This window comes from Megalopta genalis, chromosome 6 (genome assembly GCF_051020955.1).
Source record: "Megalopta genalis isolate 19385.01 chromosome 6, iyMegGena1_principal, whole genome shotgun sequence".
In the NCBI taxonomy this organism is placed as follows: Eukaryota; Metazoa; Arthropoda; class Insecta; order Hymenoptera; family Halictidae; genus Megalopta; species Megalopta genalis.
Genome location: NC_135018.1, coordinates 13751072 through 13771568, shown reverse-complemented (window position 1 = coordinate 13771568; position 20497 = coordinate 13751072). Strand labels below are relative to the sequence as shown.

Genomic DNA, 20497 nt, shown 5'->3' with positions numbered 1-20497 from the left:
TGGTCACATGATTTAATTTCGCGTAATACCGCTTCGGGCGTTGCTTTTCACGATATCGCAATTAGAGAACTCCTATAAACGGGATGAAACGTGTATAGAGTGAAAAGAGAGGGAGAGAGAGAGAGAGAGAGAGAGAGAGAGAGAAAGAGAAAGAGAGCGAGAGAGAAAGGGGCGGTTTGTACGAGGTGGCGGTGGAAGCGGGGCAGGGTGCCGAGGGGGAAAAGATATGGTTAATACAGGATCGGCGTGTTGTGTGTGTATCGTTAATTACAAAACGGAATATATCAGCGGGCGAAACGTAATGTGAACACAATTAATTCCGCGTTCGGTAATCACCGACGTAAAAATCTGTTTGAATTATACACGCCAAATATCTTCGCGGACCGTAACGTATTCGGAAACGCGGTTCCGCCCTCGGAACTTCCGTACAAATATAAATGATTCCCGCAATTATCATCTGCTGATAATTAAGCTCTGAAATATTTAAATGCGGGGGTTGTCGCCGGGATGCGCCGACGACGGGACCGGAAAATAAAATCCTGGCCGGCGTTAAACAATTTCATTGATTCACTGGGCGGACCGATATCGTGGTGCATTAACGACGCCGAGTAAAAAGCTGCGGATCCGAGATTTTCTGTCGTTCCGAACCGACTCGTTAGAAAATAAACGATTACGAATATAAATACTATCGTTATTTATTGTCGGATAATACCAATCGATTTTTGTCGATTGAAATTTATAGCACCGTCCGGTGTCATTGATTTTTAGTCTCTTCGACCAGCCGCTGATGCAGCTGCAATAGCTTTAAAGGGCGATCAGCAGTACATATTCGATCAATGAATTTCGCCCGTGCATTCTTCGATCGACATTTCTTTTAGACCGGTCCGTTGGAAATTCGGTCAGATTTAACGCGTAACTGTATATTTATGTTACAAAAATCGGTGATCGCTTTTGTCTCTTTATTCGCAAGACGCCATTTCGGAGGACACAACGTTTTAAATTTTTAGAGCGTAACACGATCCTCGACAGTTCTTCGGAAGTTTCTTGTGAAAATATCATGCTTTGCAAGAGGATGCGTTGCATGTTAATTAGACTGTCGATGCCGCGCATTTGTCAGAGGAATAATCGCACAGAAATTGATGTACTGTCATCATTGTGCTGTTTGGCTCCTCGTTACTGATAGAAGACAATTTCCAGCTTCGCACAATGACCTGCTGTTTAACGCTTGAACAACTGATCTGTTTGGTAAGAAATTACTCAGTTTGTTTAAGATAACCTGACGGTCCTTCCAGGCACGTTGGTTTTTCTATAAATCTAAGTAAATCGTGTGAAAGTTTAATTGAATCGTCCGAAACCAGATAGTCAGATGAGAATATTCTTAATCAGGGTCGAAAAGGACACTAGCCCGTCATTCGAATGTTAATTATAACTAGACTGCATTTTACTGCCGGACACTACATTGACTACCGGACTTCACGCATTTATGTAAAAATTGGAGTAGTTACAATTTCAAACAGCGTAAAGATTAAAAGCATTTCAAAACGTCGACGTATTATTTTCAATTTGTTGAACTTGCTACTTGGCTTCTATTTCTTGCAGTTTATGCAAGCGATTTTTAAACGCAGACGGCAATTTTACGGGAATTCTATTATACAAATTCCCGATTAAATTGTATCGTCTCTATCGATATCGATATTATATACGATATCCTAATTAAATAATAATAACAATAATAATAATAATAATAATAATAATAATAATAATAATAACATTTATTTGATCAACGGGAGAATGTCCCTGTGTTACAATATCATATTAGAAAGAAATAAAGAAGCAAGAAAAGAGACGATACGATAAAAGGAAAAATATGCAATAGAAGATGAAATAAATGATCAAGATTTACATCATGGATTTACATCATTTAGAAACGGAGAAAATAACTGAGAATAATACAGTACGAGATCGTTCGAACAAACGAAACAGACTCTTGGATTCGAACAATTATCATAAAAATAATCTGGATTCCCGCAGTAACCATTAATCGCTAGATCCGTTTGCAAACAAAATCCGGCAAATCGCCTGCGACTTTCGGGAACAAGAATTCGCGTGCAGCGTGTCGCAGCGAACAAAGTCGAAACCGTAACGAACGGAACGCGATCGAGTGCAACGGTGAATAGCGTTTCCGTGTCCGGGGAAAAATGAGATCGCCATTACTCCGATCTTTTTCACGCCATTCAGTTACGAACGGGGGAAAAAAACCCCGTCGACCAATAATAGCGCGTGCGCCGGATGCGTTCGTATTTACAATCCGACAGAGTCAATTCGAAGTCACGTTGTCGGAGCGCAAACAACGATAACAAGAACCCCAGAACGTGTCGCGGTGGAAAAAAAGTCGCATCGGTGTTCACAGGTGTCCTGCGCGCGGAAAAGCTGCAGAACAAAGCTCCATGGAGCGGCGAGTACACAATGCTCGCGCGCGCATTCGATGTCGGGTGCAATTCGAGCGGTGCGGCGCGGCGCGGCGCGGAGCGGAGCGGAGCGGCTCGCGGGAATAATTCATCCGGCGCGGCGCGGCGGAACGTTCGCGCGTGCATTCCGCCTCGTGGTGATGGCCGCGGGTCGCGAAACCGTATCGCCGCTGATAACGCTTCGTAGCCATCGAAATTCACGGTGTAACGCTGCCGGTGTCGACTTTCTCTGAGCCCTCGGTACATTCGATCGTGCAGCGGTTTCATTTGTCCGACGAGCCGGCGTGGTCCGGGACACGCGCGCAGATTGAAATTCTTACAAGTGCCGAGCCAATTACCGAATTCCCGCTGGTAATCGAACCGGGAAACCGAACTGAGTACGCGATGCTGGCTATTCGCGAAATTTCGGTTTCATGGAACCGCCAAACTCGGATAAAATAAGTTTGTTTTCTGCGATCGTTTCCTCCTTGCGGACGAACGTCGATATTGCATTGTCGAATTACAGCCGGCCCCATTAATATTGGGACACCGTTTAAAACGCGGAACAACCTTCTTAGAATTGGACTAAACAATTTGAATTCTTTTTCGGATAACAGCGGGACCAAACTATTAGACCATAACTAGAATGCTTTTTTTATTTGCTATTACCTAGAACGACAAAAGAAAAGAAAACTCCCGCTTCTTAACTCTTTTTCATCTGAGCTCTATAACAAAAATGTAATGAAATGCCTTTTACAGATCTTGCTACGTTGTATGCATGCTGAAAAGAGCCTAACCGATTAAGATGGTCAAAATTGCCGTTAGAGTTTTTTTAATTAGTACTATACCGTTCGATAGAGCTGACCAAGAAAAACTGATCTGTACAAAATTTCAACCCTGTAACTTGTCCGTGAGGATAGTTACAGGGTAGCTGTTTAAAATTTTATTCATTTTGAATAGAATATGGCTTATTTCGTACATCAAGCCGCATATTATAGAATTTTTTCAGATTTTTCGGTTGCAAGCTGTGGTTATCAAGAATGGAAAACCAAATAAAAGTCGGAAAATCGAAAAGATATCCCGAAAACAATAATACTATGCCAACCTGAAATTAATTCCCTGATAACATACTGTCGCAAGCAGTGCGCTCAATTTTTCTCAGATTTTTCGTAGAACTGCGACATCGTTAAAAAAAAAGAAAATCAAAATGTTTGTCGACGTTTTTACTGCGAGAACAAAAATTACTACTTGTGTTGGGTTCGCCGCGAGTATAGATTAAGTAATTTCAAACGTCATTACATGGAAACAAGCAATTTTTTATCCAAGAAAATGCGATTCAAGAGAAAGTAAACATTGTGATGTGCGCATTGCGACATATGTATACTTAAATGATCATGCATGTTTCAACATTTTTAGTTGACGGAGTGGTTAAGTTGTTCGTGTACGGGATCACTACGCTAGGGTTATGGCAACGTGTTTCCCGCGGCGAGTGTATCATCGCGACGCCGAGGAAGAAGTCGCAAAAGCGATTTTTTAATTGCTCGTAAATGTGTCTCCGGCGATATGCAAAAGCTGCAGAACACCGTTGATTAGCGTCCGGAAAATGTCGCAGCTATTTACCGGTGTCCGCGATAAACCTGTCCATTCGTCCATAAGCTCCGAAGACTATTAACCCCAGGAATCCTGGCGCAGGCGAGCTGGAAATGGTCTCATAACTCACGGCATCGAATAAAACGCGGCGTAGCTTTGTTCGGGGGCAGAGCTTCGATTTTCCAAAATTCGGAAGACAATCTCTCTCTGCCTCTGGCTCCCGCGATCGTATATCTGTCGGGCTCGGAAAGAACGGCGGTGAAAAACAAACAGAGGACGAGGGCAACGAGACACAGAGAGAAAGAGAGAGAGAGAGAGCGCGAACGAAAAAAGGGATATCTAGTCGGCAGAAGTAAATCGAGGGGGCGAAAAATGGCGGGCGGAGTTCGGAGACGGAGCGGTCGCGCGATCGGAACGCGGCAATAGGACATTTTTCAAACTGCATAAAACACGGATGCGTGGCGACGCGGCAAAAAGAACGGGGAGAACGAAGGGGGACGCGCGCCAGCGCGCATAAATGTTCCGACGATGAATTATTGCCGCGAAATGGCCGTGCACCGGTTCGCCGAGTCGCGGCGAGCAAAGCGGAGCGGTGCGGCGCGGAGCCGAGAGGGTGCGACCAGCGCGTGCTCGACACATTGTTTACAAAGTATCTGACCGCGGTCATAGCGCGCGACACTCCGCCGTGTCCCCTCATTTTTCTGACGCGCGTAAAGTGCGTTTTGTCGTAGCCGCCCCCGAGTGCATTAAGCTGCAACGGAGAGCGCGATAGCCGCGCCGGACAAAAAAAAAGACACACGGTCCTATGCACGGCCACGCGAGTAACATTTATATTTTTGCGCTGGTCCGTGTCCCAGCGAGGATTCCAACCGATTCTGCCAGCAGCGAGTGCTCTCCGCGCCGGAAGTTGTCTATGGACGTTCCGTGTTACGTTAAATAGCCGATTGTTGCGGCCGAACGGAACAAAGACCGATGAAACATGGCCCCTCCTCGGAACGCCTACCCGGTCTGGAAAGGTGCCACGCGTCAAAATCTAATGAAGATTTGTGTCGCGACGCTCGAACGATCGCGTTTATGCTTGGCCAATGTCGAGACACGTTTCTTCGGTGTTCGCCGCTGCGATTTTCGGCGGCGTAATTCTCGGAATTGTTAGCCGCAGACATTTTTGGTGACTCTTCATTGCTCTTGCGTTAGTCGTTGACCGTGTCAACATGTACCGACGCAGGTACATGTGCGAGCAACATTTGTTGATCCAGAAGTGCGAGGATGTACAGGGTGTAAACAAAAAATGAAATGTCGCGACTATGCTAGATCGATTCTACAATCTCGATTTTGTAGGAAACGATGTAAGCGAGGCACCGAGAAGTCGACAATTTTTCTTGACTGTCTAGTTCAAACATATCGCCGCGATATTGTCCATTTGTGGTTGTTTTGTTGTTGTTATTGTTGTTATCCCGTTGTTACCGCTGTTTCGTTATTGTTATCTTGCGGCAACGGTGTGATTCTACGTGCAAAAGTAAGTCGAGAAAGAGGGATAACATTTTTTTACTTAAGGCTCCGTTTTCGAGGAAACTCGGTTGAAAAATGCGTCGACTTCGCGTGGTTTGTAATATGACGAGAAGTAGAATTGGTATATCATGATCAGGCGAGCGAGTTGATTCCTGTTCAATAGTATTACATTTTCCACACCTAATTTTTCTCAGAAACCAAGCCTTAAATAAAAATATGTTATTCCTCTTTCTCGACTTATTTTTTTACTTACTTATTTTTTTACGATTTTTCGAACACCCTATATATGTTTATAACATTTGTCACTGTTGCACGAAACTGCTGGACGCATTATTCGCGCGCATGTCATGTCGTTTCTCGAAAATACAATCTTGAATGAAAAATCCAATTTGTTTGTACGGCGAACAATTATTTCTTCATTAGCGCTCGCGTCACGGTATCCGTACTAAACACTTGTCGTAGAAGATTTCAAACGGAATTTATCGGACACGTGTGCCGGTCAATTCTTCGGCGCAGAAACTGCTACTTCTCCGACATTAATATTTAACATCAAAAGGAAATGTAGACTTACGGCGGACATGAAATTCCTCTTCTTGAGATTGAATTATTAATGGTAAGACAGGTTCTGTGCGAGAACGCAATTACGAAAGAAATTGTGAAAAGTACGGGGTTGAAATTAAAATATAATAGAAAACTGAGATCAATAATTTGGTTTCGCGGGCGAAGAACGAAAAGATTCGTATTATTCTATGAATTCTTCCGAGCCCACGAAATCATTACAGATTTTCATTAAGCCCCTGTTAATTTTCTGTATTTTCTGTTGCAAAACATTTACAGGGAATCAGAACAGCGAATATAATTAGCTTCCTCCGTGGAAAACAAAATAATCGCCCACGTACAATTGGTTAACGAATGCAGGATGTTTCTCGTTGCGCGTGGGCGGTATTTAAAACACCATTTATGGAGACAGCGCTTTAATTTCCTCAACCTTCTTGCCGTGGTTGAGTGCATTTTGACCTTTCGTATCTTCGCTGAGATGATTGATAACCGAGGCATTAATAAAACTAGTAGCAATGTAATAATAATACCCTGCAGAAAGAAATGATGATGATGATGGAAAACGTAAATGCTATTTACCGTAATATTTATTTCGTCCGTGTCGCATCCCCGCAATGTATAGACAATTTCAAGTAAGTAGAATTTTCCTGCTCACGATCGAACCGTAATTCTTCCATACCGATGTCTATAAAACGATTTCTATTGATTAAAGATATAAATTAATTTCTATCAATTAAAGAACGTTCTCTCCTGACCATATCCGTTACAAATAATTACTGAAATATTTTTCCTCTCATGCGAAACATGTGCATAACTAGGTGCATAAATAAGAAATACAAGAAGCATTCTGTGCAACATCTAATGATCCATCTATCATCCTTAAAGCTCGTGAACGAAACCTAACGATCCATTTATCACACTTACAAGCAGACTGCGGATTGCCTGCATTTATGACAAGACCCGGCGGCTATAAAATACCGAAAAATTCAAAGAATTTAAGAAAGTCGATAAATTAGTTTGAAATTGTTAACACGCGTACAAAGAAGAAACGAAGGCTTCTGTCGCTTCAAAAAGTAACGCAGAAAATAACTATCTCGAATAAAAATTCGCAATCTCCTGTCCAGATAATCGACACTTCGCTTCAAACAGCATGGAATACGTTCGAACAGAATTAAGCTGAAACAGTTATTTCTTTCACCCATTTATATTTGTTCATCCAGAACCTAATTAACACGTCATTCGCTGGTGTGATCAGAATGTCTATAAAAATCACAGGAAATCGTAACAACTGGAGACAGGAATTATTGTAAAATTTACAAGCGTAACGCTCTCGAATCTTGTCCAGAACCTAATTAATTAACACGTCATTCACTGGTGGTCATTAGAATGTCTATAAAAATCGCAGGAAATCGTAATTACTGGAGACAAAAATTACTGTAAAATTTATATGCGTAACGCTCTCGAATCTTGTAGATACAAAGCAATTTTGATGAAAAATTGATTTGACTAAAAATTGAGTACCAAGTTTGCTAAAGAAAGAAAAAAAGACGGTTGTCACCGTGGATGTCAACGTGGCGGTCAAAGTGTTAAAATTCTTCCACGAAACACGCAATCACAGAGATTCGGAGAACGCGATCTAATTACCAGCGTGCCGGACAGAAGGAAAAACGTTTCTTTTCCACGACCGCGCCCGAGCAAGCCGTGTGCGACGTGGACCGGTCATCGGCGAAGTTTTCCGGCAATTTGCCGCGCGGTTCCGTGGCCGCCGGAGCGGATCGCGTGTTTCGCTCAAGTTGCCCGCGTCGCCGCCGCGGCAAGGAGCTTCTTTAAGCGGAGCCCAGGTAAGAGAGAGCGCCAGGTGAAGCCAGGGGCGGTCGAGCGGGGAGAGGCTCGCGGAAAAACCTAGTTCCCGGTGTAATCAAACTCGGCGTGTCTCGCGCTCGAAACTCCTGCTGATAATTTTCCATGCATAGTAAATACGCAACGAAGAATTTGAATAATCCACTTTCACGCTATTTTCCCGTCTGATAAGTCATTAAGCTGCCGGACGAGGAGCGGGCGAAACTTAATGCGGCCCGGAGAGCAATCTGCTTTGTTCCGGTGTTCCGCGGCGCTGCGCCGCGCTCGCTAAACGCGAGAAAATACTCGCTCGCAGCTCGCCGGAGAAGAGGATGGGAAGAAAAGCGTGAACGAGGGAAGGAGCAGACCGTCGTGATGCGATCTCTCTTTGTGAATTCGACGCGTACCCGGCAATCGCTCGGCCCTGCAAATTTACGGTCCCTTGGCTCTCTCTTTCTCCCTTTCCCTCTCTCTCTCTTTCTCCCTTTCCCTCTCTCTCTTTTTCCCTTTTGCTTTCTCCCTTTCTCTCCTTCTCCCTCTCTCTCCCTCCCTCTCTCTCTCTCTCTCTCTCTCTCTCTCTCTCTCTCACTCTCCCCGTCGCTCGCAGCGAACAAATGCCGGCGCATCGTCGTCGTTTTCGACGGTCCTCTCCACTGTTCGACGTTCGTCTGGCCGGCATGGCACACGGCACGGCCCGGCGTCCACAATTTCCCCGTATTACCGTAATATTCGCTTTAATGACTGCCGGCCGAACGACGGAGGCTAACAATGGGGACCGCCCTTCGCCGGGATGCTCGTCCCCGGCCGTCGATTTTCCACCGGGAATCTTTTTCAACCGATCCACTCGAACCGGTCCCACCGGCTCGTTTCAACCGATGGCTCTGCTCCGATTCACCGTCCGACGGAATAATGGAACGTTTATAGGTATTGACATGCGTTTGATTTATTAGCGCGATTCATAAGGTCTTCGGATATAAGCCGAGCCCCGCTCCCTGACTTTCGGCAATTTATTTTGCCCGATGCGCGCCGCACCAGTTTTATTCGGTTTTATCTGGAAGGCGGCTTTCATGCTGGCGATACTATGTTCCACGGTTTTTTGGCTGTTCAGTTTCGAATATAATTCTGTTCTTTTTCTTTTCTGTTTTTGTCGAGTAATTTTAACCTCTAGAAAGAGTGGTTATTGTGCAAATACAGATGCATACGGTGAAATTCAAAGCAATGAGAATATTGAAAGAATTTAAGGACATCTGCGCGTATTATTTTTTACCGACTGAAATCATTTGAGGATGTCGAAAACATACATTTTGTATTACTTTAATTATTATAAATATATTATCTGTATATCTATTTGAGAATTATTGCAAACGACGTGTAATGAAAAGTATGAAATGTAGAAATTCGTTTAAAAAATTTAGTTTCTCGATTGAAATTCATTTGAACTCGGTGCAATTTTTATTGCAACATATGATCAAACGATGAAATTTATGTAGTCGATTATTTCCTATAAAAGCATCCTTGCAGTCGCAAAAATCCCAAAATGGAATATTGGAATGCTGTCATTTCACCGCCGATAGTACGTTTAGCGTTAAATTATTATCAGTGGATTAGAAATCTTAATTTCGATTTTCACAGAGTATGTTATAAAAATCGAGATGCGAGGAAAATTTGTTTTCACAACTAGTACATTTTTTTTTCCTGGCTATTTGGTTCGTGGTAGATTTAGCGTCAACAACGAAATACTATTACAATAGAACCTTGACCAGTAGAATCTCGATTAACCGAACTGGATTTTCCTCGATCTTTGTTTCTAAAATTTCAAAAACTGTATTAAAAACTAAGAACTATACAAACTATAAAATCTGAAATCGAAGCTATATTGTATCAATAATGAATCGAAAACGAAAATAATTGAATTGTCAATTTTGAATTCGAATAATCGTAGTTCTACCAGGGGTATTTTTGTGTTTGAAAAACAGAAATGGATAAAAGTCGTGGATCCAGGGTTTCCTGGTCGCGTCGCCGAGTTCCGAAAAATTTGGAACAATAACCGAGGCAAACTATCATCGATTCGCGGAGAGATACGATTTTTGTAACCGGTATTTGCGGAATTCGGCGGGCCGGTAACGAAAGTCAGCGTACGAGCGAGCGTCGGGGTTTTTCGGTTGTTCGGTAATTCTCGCAAACACGCGGCATCGATTTTAGGGGGTGAAACTGGGAACCACGGCCCGTATTTACGTTACAGCTCAGGAAATCTACGTTGCGCCGGTGTTGTATCGATATTCCCGTCCGCCGGAAACGGGCATACAGAGGCACGCTGGCTGCGTATCCGCATTGTTATGGCCACATTTCCGGCTGTTTGTCCTCGGCAAGAGACGGCCTGGCATCTCCTTGTCAGCCATGCATCGTGCCTCGCCCGTGTTTGATGATACTTGGCGGTTCGTGCACTTTTCAAACTGCCGTCAACACGCTCGTAAAGCTGTCTTATCGCGCTGACAACGCGGGAAACCGTCTCCAGGCAGCCCGTGAAATGGGAACGTTCGAAAGACTTTTACCCGAATTTCGAGCGTCGTAAATAATCGGTAGCAGTCGGCCCTCCGGGGCTTTTGTTCCCGACTTTGAATCGAACCGAGCCGGTGATTCATGTCCTGGAAATGTAAGTTCGATTACGAGCCCGCCCGAACCCCTGCCAATCTTCCTCGCGACATCGTTTTAACCAACGATTTCGCGATTGTTACTGCACCAACGAGTAGCTAGCTGCCCGTTTCGTTCCGTTTAATCATTTTGTTTGCCGGCGATGTGTTCAGAGGATTCCAACTTTGACGTTAGTCCGGGTTTATGGTTGCGCGATACTTTCTTACGATCCAGTCTCAGCGTCGAGAGCTTTTCGAAAATTAGGATTAACACTGGATTTACGGAACCCGTCGGAACGACGGGTCGCGAATTCCTTAATTCACGATTATTCATATCGTATATAATAAGTAATAATTGACATTTATGAGTTACTTACTCAATAATATTTATGTTTTACTTATTCAATTATATTTATTTAAAGCATAAGTAACATTTATGAGTTACTTATTCAATTTGTATGTTACTTACGGCAAATGTTACAATAACGCTTGTTAAAAATCAGAATAAATGTGTTCTCGTTACTTTTGTAAACTAATGTAGAACTATTAATATAAGACCTGTTTTATATTTTAAATCGTAATTTTCGATTTAGAACAGTTTTATTAAAACGTGATTACATTTAAACGCGTTTAAAGACTAAAATATGTACATATTCTTCTACGGTCTGTTGAAAAATATAGAAGACAAAATTTCGCTTGTTCGTAACGAAGGAAAAATTTAAAGTTTGCAAGTTCACAGATTTGAAAAATGGGTTTCTAATATGAGACTTAGTTTCGATTTTTCAGGATATTTATGTTTTTTTTTCACACGTTGGGCACGTAAAATTTGTTTCCTCAGCATAAATCGAATGCACTGTACAATAGTATTTATGAAAGTAATTATACACTTACCTTTATAATTATATACTTTCTTTACATTAGGCAATCGCAGAGTTTGCTTGTTTTCAAAATCTACCCCTATAATTTATTAAATTTTCCTTGAAGAGATGATCCAAAATTTTAAAACATATTTAAGGACTATAAATGACAAGCACTCACACTATTTGCTCTTACATGCTCTTACTTTGCTCTTATGCTTAGATATGTCAAGTAAAATGCAAGTAAATGCAGTAAAATCATACAACTTAACTTTTCAATTTCAATTTCATCGATCCTTAGCGCTGGGAAGATTTTTATGATATACCTACCAGCAACTCGGAGCAAATGTAAAAATTGCGGTTTTCTAACACAAAATCGAATTTGAATAAAAATCGTTATACCGTTGCGAAATTTTATAGGAGCTAATAAATAAAAGATCTCGCGTCTTTCTGTATGTATTTTACACGACTACCTTACGGTATGAAAAGAAATAATAATGTGTTCGCCGTATCTTCGACATTCGAGTGCAAAGAATTAAATAAAATACTTTAATTGTATGAAATTTTCGAAGCGGTCGGCATTCAAAGTGTCGCAAAAATTAATGTACGGAAGCCGATCGGCTCTTGCTGTGTTCTTTGCTAAAAAAAAAGCAACGCTACGAATTCGCAGCTTCGTAAATCACGTTCCATACGAAGACGTAATTGCGAATGAAACATGTGAATTGTAACAAATATGCGAGTAGACGTTAAATAAAACTAAAATTGAAAAAATGTGGCTGATGCTTTTTTTAGCGCAGTCGAATCGAAGTCTAAAATCGTCTGCAAGGTGCTGAAACACGATGTATATATACCAGTCGCAAACGAAGTAGTGACCGCGTCGGGGTATCGTCTTTGCGAAGTTAAATCGGACTCATAGGCGTCTAAGTTGGCGATTTGACTTTCATCGGGACAAGTTCGAGGTCCCGCGACTCCAAGAGACAGGTCGGCCGATTACGGTAATGGATTTCTGGGGGATCTCTGGCAACTCGGCGACGTGTTACGGAAGTATCGATGCCGGTATCGATGCTCGAGCTCGGTCAAGGGCGAAAATTCCGCTCAGATAAATCTAAGGCAGTCCCGGAGCGGCTGACAGAGGGCCGATAAACATATCGGCGACTCTCACGAGCTTGCGACCTCTTGCCGCCGCTCTTTACGGGACACTTTTACCGCCCCCGCATGTTTTACGACTGCTTCTTGCGTTTCACCTGGCGCCCTTCCGTTCGACACCCTTTTACTTGGCGTTCAATTCATACGGTGATTCGTCTCCCCGTGGAAACGACAGTGTTTTTTAACCAGGGTGGTAATTTGTCACTCTTTTATTTCGTTTATTTTTCGATAAAAAAAAGTAATACGTCTTAATCGATGAATGTAAGGGTAATTATTCGTCTTTTTCGCTCTTGTGTTTTTCTTTCCTTTTTTCTTTTCTACTTTGAAGTTTTTCTATTTTTCCGTGCTTATGTAACGGCTACATTATTATAAAACTACATTACGATAAATAAAGTTATTATTATTATTATTATTATTATTGTGCCCGAGAACAAAGCAGAAGCACAACAATTGATGACTCCACTGTAATCGATTCCATTACCTTATAATTTTCGAATTGTCCATTTTGTCGTACGCGTAATTTCAAAAGGAATCGTTGCATTATGTTACTTCACATAACAATTATTATTATTATTTATTTATTTATTTACGGGCTACTAGACTCTTTCAAATTATAATCCGGAACGATAAAAATAAAATAAACGTTACAAAAGATAACATTTCACGACGGATACAGCGGAATTAGTGACATGGTTAATACATGTAATACAATGGTTAAAATGATCGTCGCTTTCGACCTATTTTTCGAGAAATTCTCAGTCGTCGATCGTCGTAAACGAAGTTACAGTAATATTCAAAAGAGCATCGTAACGAGCGCGTTTTCGTGTAAACAATACAACGACGGGACACGGAGCCGAGTGAGTATTCGTGTCGAAAATAAACATTATCGTTGATTACTTTCGATCTCGCGCAGTAAACAGACCGCTCTGTTAAAAAGTCTTTTTTGTAATTTATGAACAGGCTCGCGAGTGCACTCGACGAGCGTGTAAACGCGTATTTTCCCGCTTCCTTTCTCGTCGCCGCGGAGAGAACGACGGCTCTGTATTTTAACATCGAGTATTATCGTTTTTAGGGAAGCCATCGCGGCCGATGCGTTCGCCGGCGCGAGTCGAGTGCCGGTACATCGAAATCCTTTTTCAACGCGATTCAGCAAATATTGACGTTCGCGAATGGAAATTTGCATAGATGGTGAAATTGGCAAAATATTTTTTCGCGTAAAAGAACGTTCGACGGCGATACACGAAGCTTCGCGAACGACGAATGGGAAACCAGGCGCGGGCGATGGACGGTACCGGGTGTCTCCCCGGAGAATATGATGGACGTTCAAAGAAAAATTATTCAAGCCTCCACTGTTGCACTGTAATACCTAAATACGGTGGGTCCGGCCAGCTCTGCTGAACCGTGTTTCGATACGGTAACATGCGAAACCTTCGGGAAAGCGCACGGTCAATACCTTAGGAAAATTTCTGCTTGGGATATTTGAACGTCGAAAAAGACCGCATAGTATTCTTTTGTTTCATCAATCGCGCGTATTCGCAATGTTGCGAACACCTGAATAAATTGTAAGGTCCACGAGTTTATCAGAGAATTGATTTCATTGCGAACACCCGAATTTGTGACGACAATACGGACCACGGAGTGCGTCAAACTCTCACTAAAATATGATATTAGTTTTTATAGAGAGATTAGATGTAACGTTTTTATTGCAAAATATTTCATAGTTACACATATGTGTAACGTTACGTTGACAATTTAACTGAAACTTATTACAATAATGTAACTGAAAGTTATATTAATAACGCAAACTTAATTTGTTAAGCTTGAACTTAACATTAATAATTTGGCTTAAACTTCAGCTATGGTAGAAGCAATAAGCAATAATGTTTACAGCAGAGTCTCTGATAATATGTGCTTGGACAAAGAAATTTTTTTTTTCTTTTTATCTAAAAATTTCTCCCAGAAACATTTTTATAATATCGGTAGACTGCATCGTGAATTGCAACAAACATGAGCCGAAAAGATAATTTCCTTACTTCTTTAACAATTTTACTGAATTGAAAATAATATGAAAATCCTCAAATTCATTCCTAAAAATTCATTCAACATTTTCATTCTTTTAAATTTCATGTACCTATTTCCATTATAAATGCATAAAGTCCGTAACATAAATATCAAGAACTATAAAAGAAAAGAATCAGAAACGACTCATTTTGATCGATTAGTTCTAGTGTTCTGATTGTTCTAGTGTTAAAAAAATACGTGAATGAACCGTATGATTAAGTAAATAAATCGCGTCTACGTTGATCTATAATGCAGAAAATGATAGTTCGCGGTGAAATGTCGATTGGACGGCTAAGCAGAAACTTTTGGAGAAGCTTATTCTTAACACGGATCGGTCGTTTTTCAGGGTCCGGTCGGGGAAGTGGGCGGCGTCAGGCTGCCGTTGCAATCATTACATGGGTACGGATCTGTGTTCATGTACTCGGCGTCGACGAGTCCGGGGGGTGGAGGTGGTCAGGGTGGCGGAGGCGGAGGTGAAGTCACCCTCCGCCTCCGCGAACCCGAGGACATTCCCGAAGAAGTTCTTGCACGCCTGGAAGACACCGCCACCCTCTCCATCTCCCTTCAAAGCGATGCCGTTTTGAGGCTAGGATCTGCTGGCACAGGTAAGTTTATTCAATTGTTCTTTTGCTTTTGCGGCGATGACGATCCTGAGATCGGATTCCATTGTCCTCGAATAGAGGACCTCGTCAGGATGGAGGCTTTACATAATGATCTAGGACCATAATTGTTTATAGCTCTTCAAAGTTTATGAAACAATGGCTGTACATTTTTACACGCTTTCCAAGCGTTCGCATTAACGCCAAACTTACCAAAGTCCAAAAGCGACCAACAAAAATTGCCTCACAAGAATTACAAGATAGGATTCATTCAAATACTTCACAATTTTTATAATAATGCGTGACCGAGTAAAGAAATACATTCAAGAATTTTTCATGGGAGCAGCTTTATTACTTCAATAATCATGCGATAAAAAATGTGAAACCGGTCATTTGACCGGCGGTGGTAGATTTAGTGTTAAATTCGCATAAAATTGTAGATGAATTTTGCACAGAAAATTATCTGATCTCTTGTTTCCTTTAATCAATATCATGAACAATTTTTCGCTTATTAGTTCGCTTTATAGTTCAATCACTATTTTGTGCACTTCAAAGAAAAGTGTATTCGATGAAATTTTTTGTATTCTTTTGGTGAAGATGCGTTTAGGCGGAATTAATTAATATGTTTATTTCTTTGGGCATAGATCGCAGTTAGATTATGAACGTTTATGCAAATTTATGTTTTCGTCGATTATTCTATATGATCTGCAATAAGGGAAATATGTCTCTTCCGCCGATTAAAAATATTGTTTGTAGTCAAAGAAAAATGAAAGCACTATGAATTGTTGTTTATGCATGCATTATTTATTCATGCGGTGTAAATGTATAAAAATCTGTAGCCAATGACAAGTTAATGCTAAATTATATTCGCTGCTGAACTATAAGCATCCGTATAGGGTGAACAATATAACTTCGTCCCTTTAAAACATCATTTAATTGTGAATTTTATGAACGTTGTTGATGCTCTCGCGATACGATCGAACACGTAAAGTGAAATATTTTGACTTCTACACTATAGTTTCGGGGAACTTGGCTTTCGATATATTAGCTTTCGTCAATTATTCAATTTATGGTTAACACAGATGTTGCGGCGTATTCCAATTTACGTAAAAATTTAACCTATTATAATTAACGAGGGAATTCGAAGCAAGCGCGGATGAACCATTCAAATTTTGATATCGGAAATTAGGGATACGCTTCAGTGTGCTTTAATTCCAGTTAAGCTCTTTGATACGAACGTTCTCGATAAATGTGCTAGGTATTCCTGAATCCGAACGATGAATTAGATTTAGCCCGGGATTAGATTTGAAAACCTTTGCGCTAGAAACAATCGAAATAAAAGGGACCACGACTATAAGCCGGTTTTGAAACATCTCCATTTCGTGGAAATTGATTATCACGATCCGTCGGCATCGATAATTTACGACTAACCTCATTACGTCCGCGGAAATTCGATTCTAATTCCGACGGTATCGATGACTCGTAATTTAAATTTATCGGATAAATGGAACAAAGAATATTTTTGCCCGATCTACAGTGGTAGATCGATGCAAGTTACACGGCCGACGATTCCTGGGTCACGAAGCCGCAACGACGATAAATAATTGGCTTATACGGTGCATAAATTTCGCCGAGGTCACAGCCTTCGCGAAACTTACCCCGGAATTTATTATAATGGGGAGACTGTCCCCTCGTATTTTTCGGATCGCAATTAATTTTCTCGCGCTCGAAGTATGCACGCGTGGCTCCGACTAGATTAGCCGCGGGGCCTAATGCAGAATTATTTTACTGAAATACGCCGATCCCTGCGCAACGCTGTCGTCGATACTTTCGCGGAAAGCATTTTTCCCCGATAAGCCGATCGTCCGTTGCGCTTTGCCGAGAGTGCGATGTCGCGAATTCGGAACACGATATTAACATTAGCTCGTTGCACGGTTGACAAGACTGCGGGGATCATAAATATTCGCAGCGAACAAGTGCGAAATAGTAAATCGTCGGAGACTGTAGAATTAAACGTGGCCAACGAAAAAAGCCGGACTAATAAATAATGAATTTTTTGAACAATTTCGTACACACAAAGTTCTCTTTATTAATCGTACATTATGTCTTCATTGTACGCAGACGTACTTTCTTGAACAAAATTAGACTTTCGTGTATCGTAAATGATTTCGTAGACCGTTTATAATTCATAATTTCAGGCACAAAATGTAAGTGCGACGCGTGATTGATTATTTTATGTAAAAAGAGCATTTGCCTCCATCAACGTTTCATTTAAAATGAAATAATTTCGGGGATAAACGGACACCAGCCATAATTGCATTACCGAGCCGAATTATCGTAAAAGTTGCCCTAAAATCGCGAAGAACGGCAGAATATTAAAAAACCTTCGATTATCCTATCAGTAAAATACATTCATTACCGGCGCGGCTTATCGCTGAAAATCAATCGGCCATTATAACCGAACCGAACGCCCAGGTTTACAATCTACCGCCGATAAAGGGCTGGTTAATGCATAATTTAAAAACGAGAGCGGCCGCAATTCCGCCGTTTCAGTCGCCGGAATAAGTATTGTTTGTAATACGTAAAAAGTGTAATTAAAATATGCCACAATTTTATTCGACACTCCTGCGGTCGGATAAAGCAATAATTCTACTAGGCCACGAAATGTCAGACGGAAAGCTCGTGGAAAATCTCTCCATTTAAATAATTCGCAGCAGACAGCGGAATATTTTAAACCGGCATTTCGAATGCGTATTTAAAATATCCGGCGAAAATATTCTATTCAGAATGTGCCAATATTTGGCGAAGTTATTTCTTAATAATGCAACAATGCACGTTGTTCAATATTTTTCTTGAACGAGAGACACTTTGTGAACGCAGGGGAAATTCCAACGATACCCAGAGTCTTTAAAATCGAATACTGTTCGAAAATTTTATTTCAAGAAATTGGATGTTTCACTTTTTTGAATTTAAAAATTCTGATTTTTAGTTTGTTTTCGGATATAATTAACGTTATATCGAATCGAACAAGACAGGTTAAATTTTTGTTTACTTTCGTTTCGTTTATTTTTTGAATACCATAATAAACCTGACTACAGATTTTTCATCCGGAGTTCGATCCTATCACGAGATCATCTTTTTAGCTTTAATTTCGCACGTATACTTATACCTTGCATAGAATTCTTTTAAATCATACGTCGATAAACAGTTTAACATAATTAAATTGGAGTATAGTAAAATTAGTTTCCAGAAGAAAGAAAGACATTAGCGTGATGGAATCGAACTGAGCACAGCCGTAATACGAATAAGAAAATGTATGGCTTCGTTTGAATGGATCAAGTTGACCTTGAAACGTCCTCCACCATCGGCAGTTTCGGTATAAACATTTTTTCGTAGCTTCAGTCCATTCCGAGATAATTCACTGTACTCGGACGAAACGCCATATAGATCATCTCGTCTCTCATTGGTCACTCTTTGTCGTTAATAACTCGTAAACAAACGCACGGATTGCATTTTCTCCAAGGAAAAAGTCACTTCAAATAACCTCAGAAATCACTCCTTTCCGTGTGTTAACATAATTATGGGACACTCTGTACAATATGGGATTCGCGTACTTATCGGGGGAAAGAATCATGGAAACTAATTCGACAGGCTCGACAAATTAAAAAGAAAATGAGAAAACGTTATCAATACAAAGAAATCAGTAATCAGAACTTTACGTAACAATATCTAGAAAGTGAAAATATGTGACACGCGGTGCTCTTGCTTGCAACCCCGGCGATATAAACCGAGTTTCTACCGTATTTGGAAAGAAGTCTTACGGACCCTGAAGACAGATAGCAGGTCAGACCCGATCGAAAAACGGAGACGCACGGCAGGATCTCGCTAGCAGCCGGAGATAACCCGGTATAAAATGTTAAATCCATACCTGCACGATTTCTCCTCGGCCGGCGGAGCGTTTACCGTGGTTTTTTTTCGCAGCCGTTCCCCGGGCCGAGAGCAGATTACCGTGGAAGTTTTGACGCGAGACGGGGCACAAAAGAATCAAAGCGGCGGGATAGAGGAGGCCTGAAAAGCCGCTTGGATCGGGGTCGCGTTTGAAGTAGCATTTCCTTGGCGCAAACGACCCTCTTAATCAATTGCTAGCTCCTTTATCGCGGCACTCGAGAGAGAAAGAGAGCGAAAGAGAGAGAAAGGGGGAGAAAGAGAGAGAGGGGAAAGAGAGACAGCCACACTGGCAGGCTCACCGGAAGTGTAAAGCCCACGGTAACAAGCCGCAACTTCGATAAATCTCGCTCTTTCTCTTGCCTCCTTCTTTTCCAGCCGACCGACTACGCGCCGCATTACCGCAAACCAAAAGAACGACCGAGCCCTATACCGAATCGATCCTGCTCGAAACTCGGAATGCGAGATGACCCAGGGCTCCAGAATACTCTGGCGAGTTCCGTCCTCGGTCAGAACTTACGAGAGAACTTGTACAAATTCGGGATCCGTCGCGATGCTAGGCGGCGGCTTCTCTCTGACAAATTGTCCTCGAGATAACTTTCGGTTGTTCCTAGGACTTCTTCCGAACTGGCCTGTCCACAGCTGACCATTGATAACGGCTGACCACGCTTTTCATAGCTGAGTAGGCGACTTCCGTTTTCTTGAGATTTTGTCGGTTTTTTTTTGACACTTGGGTGAAATCGAGTGTATCCGATTGATTGAACGTTAAACCTACCGAGTCCTAAGAGTAGCTAACGCGTGTTATTTTTTTAGAACAATGACAAGATCGTATTTATTTAGGACCGTTCGTCATTCTTATTGCAACGCAGGCTTGGTACCGATAACCCTTTTCGGCTACGGGTCAAAATTAACTCTTTGCACTCGAGTTGTGACTCTTAAGCATCACTAAAGATTGTTATTTCATGTTACAAAGTAATTGTCACGTTATCATGTTTGTTTGCACTTAAGAGACTGTTAAAAGGGCAACTGCTGTACAAGTTACAAGGCTCGATTTTATTCGCATAATCCGCGCAAAGTCATTCAAAATGGAAATAGTGTACGTCAGAGAAACTATCATGGATTTAGAATTAAAATAGCTTCGACTGCAAAGAATTAACCAAAATGTGGCTATTGAGATAACGTTTCGGGTCAGCGGTATTTTCATTTTAAACGTCTTTCAGTGAATAATAAGATAAATTTGATACAGAAAATAATTAGAAAATATGCTTCGAAACTTTAAACATGAAAATTCAACATTCTGATTCTAATTATTATAA

The 20497-nt window shown here is 41.4% G+C and overlaps 1 protein-coding gene across 5 annotated transcripts in view; it reads left to right on the top strand.

Moving 5' to 3' along the window:
• Positions 1 to 20497, top strand: part of LOC117226122 (uncharacterized) — a 797792-nt gene that overhangs the window by 371982 nt on the left and 405313 nt on the right. For all 5 annotated transcript variants that reach the window (XM_076522565.1, XM_076522567.1, XM_076522568.1 and 2 more), the window contains one exon: positions 14984 to 15242. In XM_076522565.1, the coding sequence (XP_076378680.1) occupies positions 14984 to 15242 (259 nt within the window). The remainder of the gene's footprint in view (positions 1 to 14983; positions 15243 to 20497) is intronic.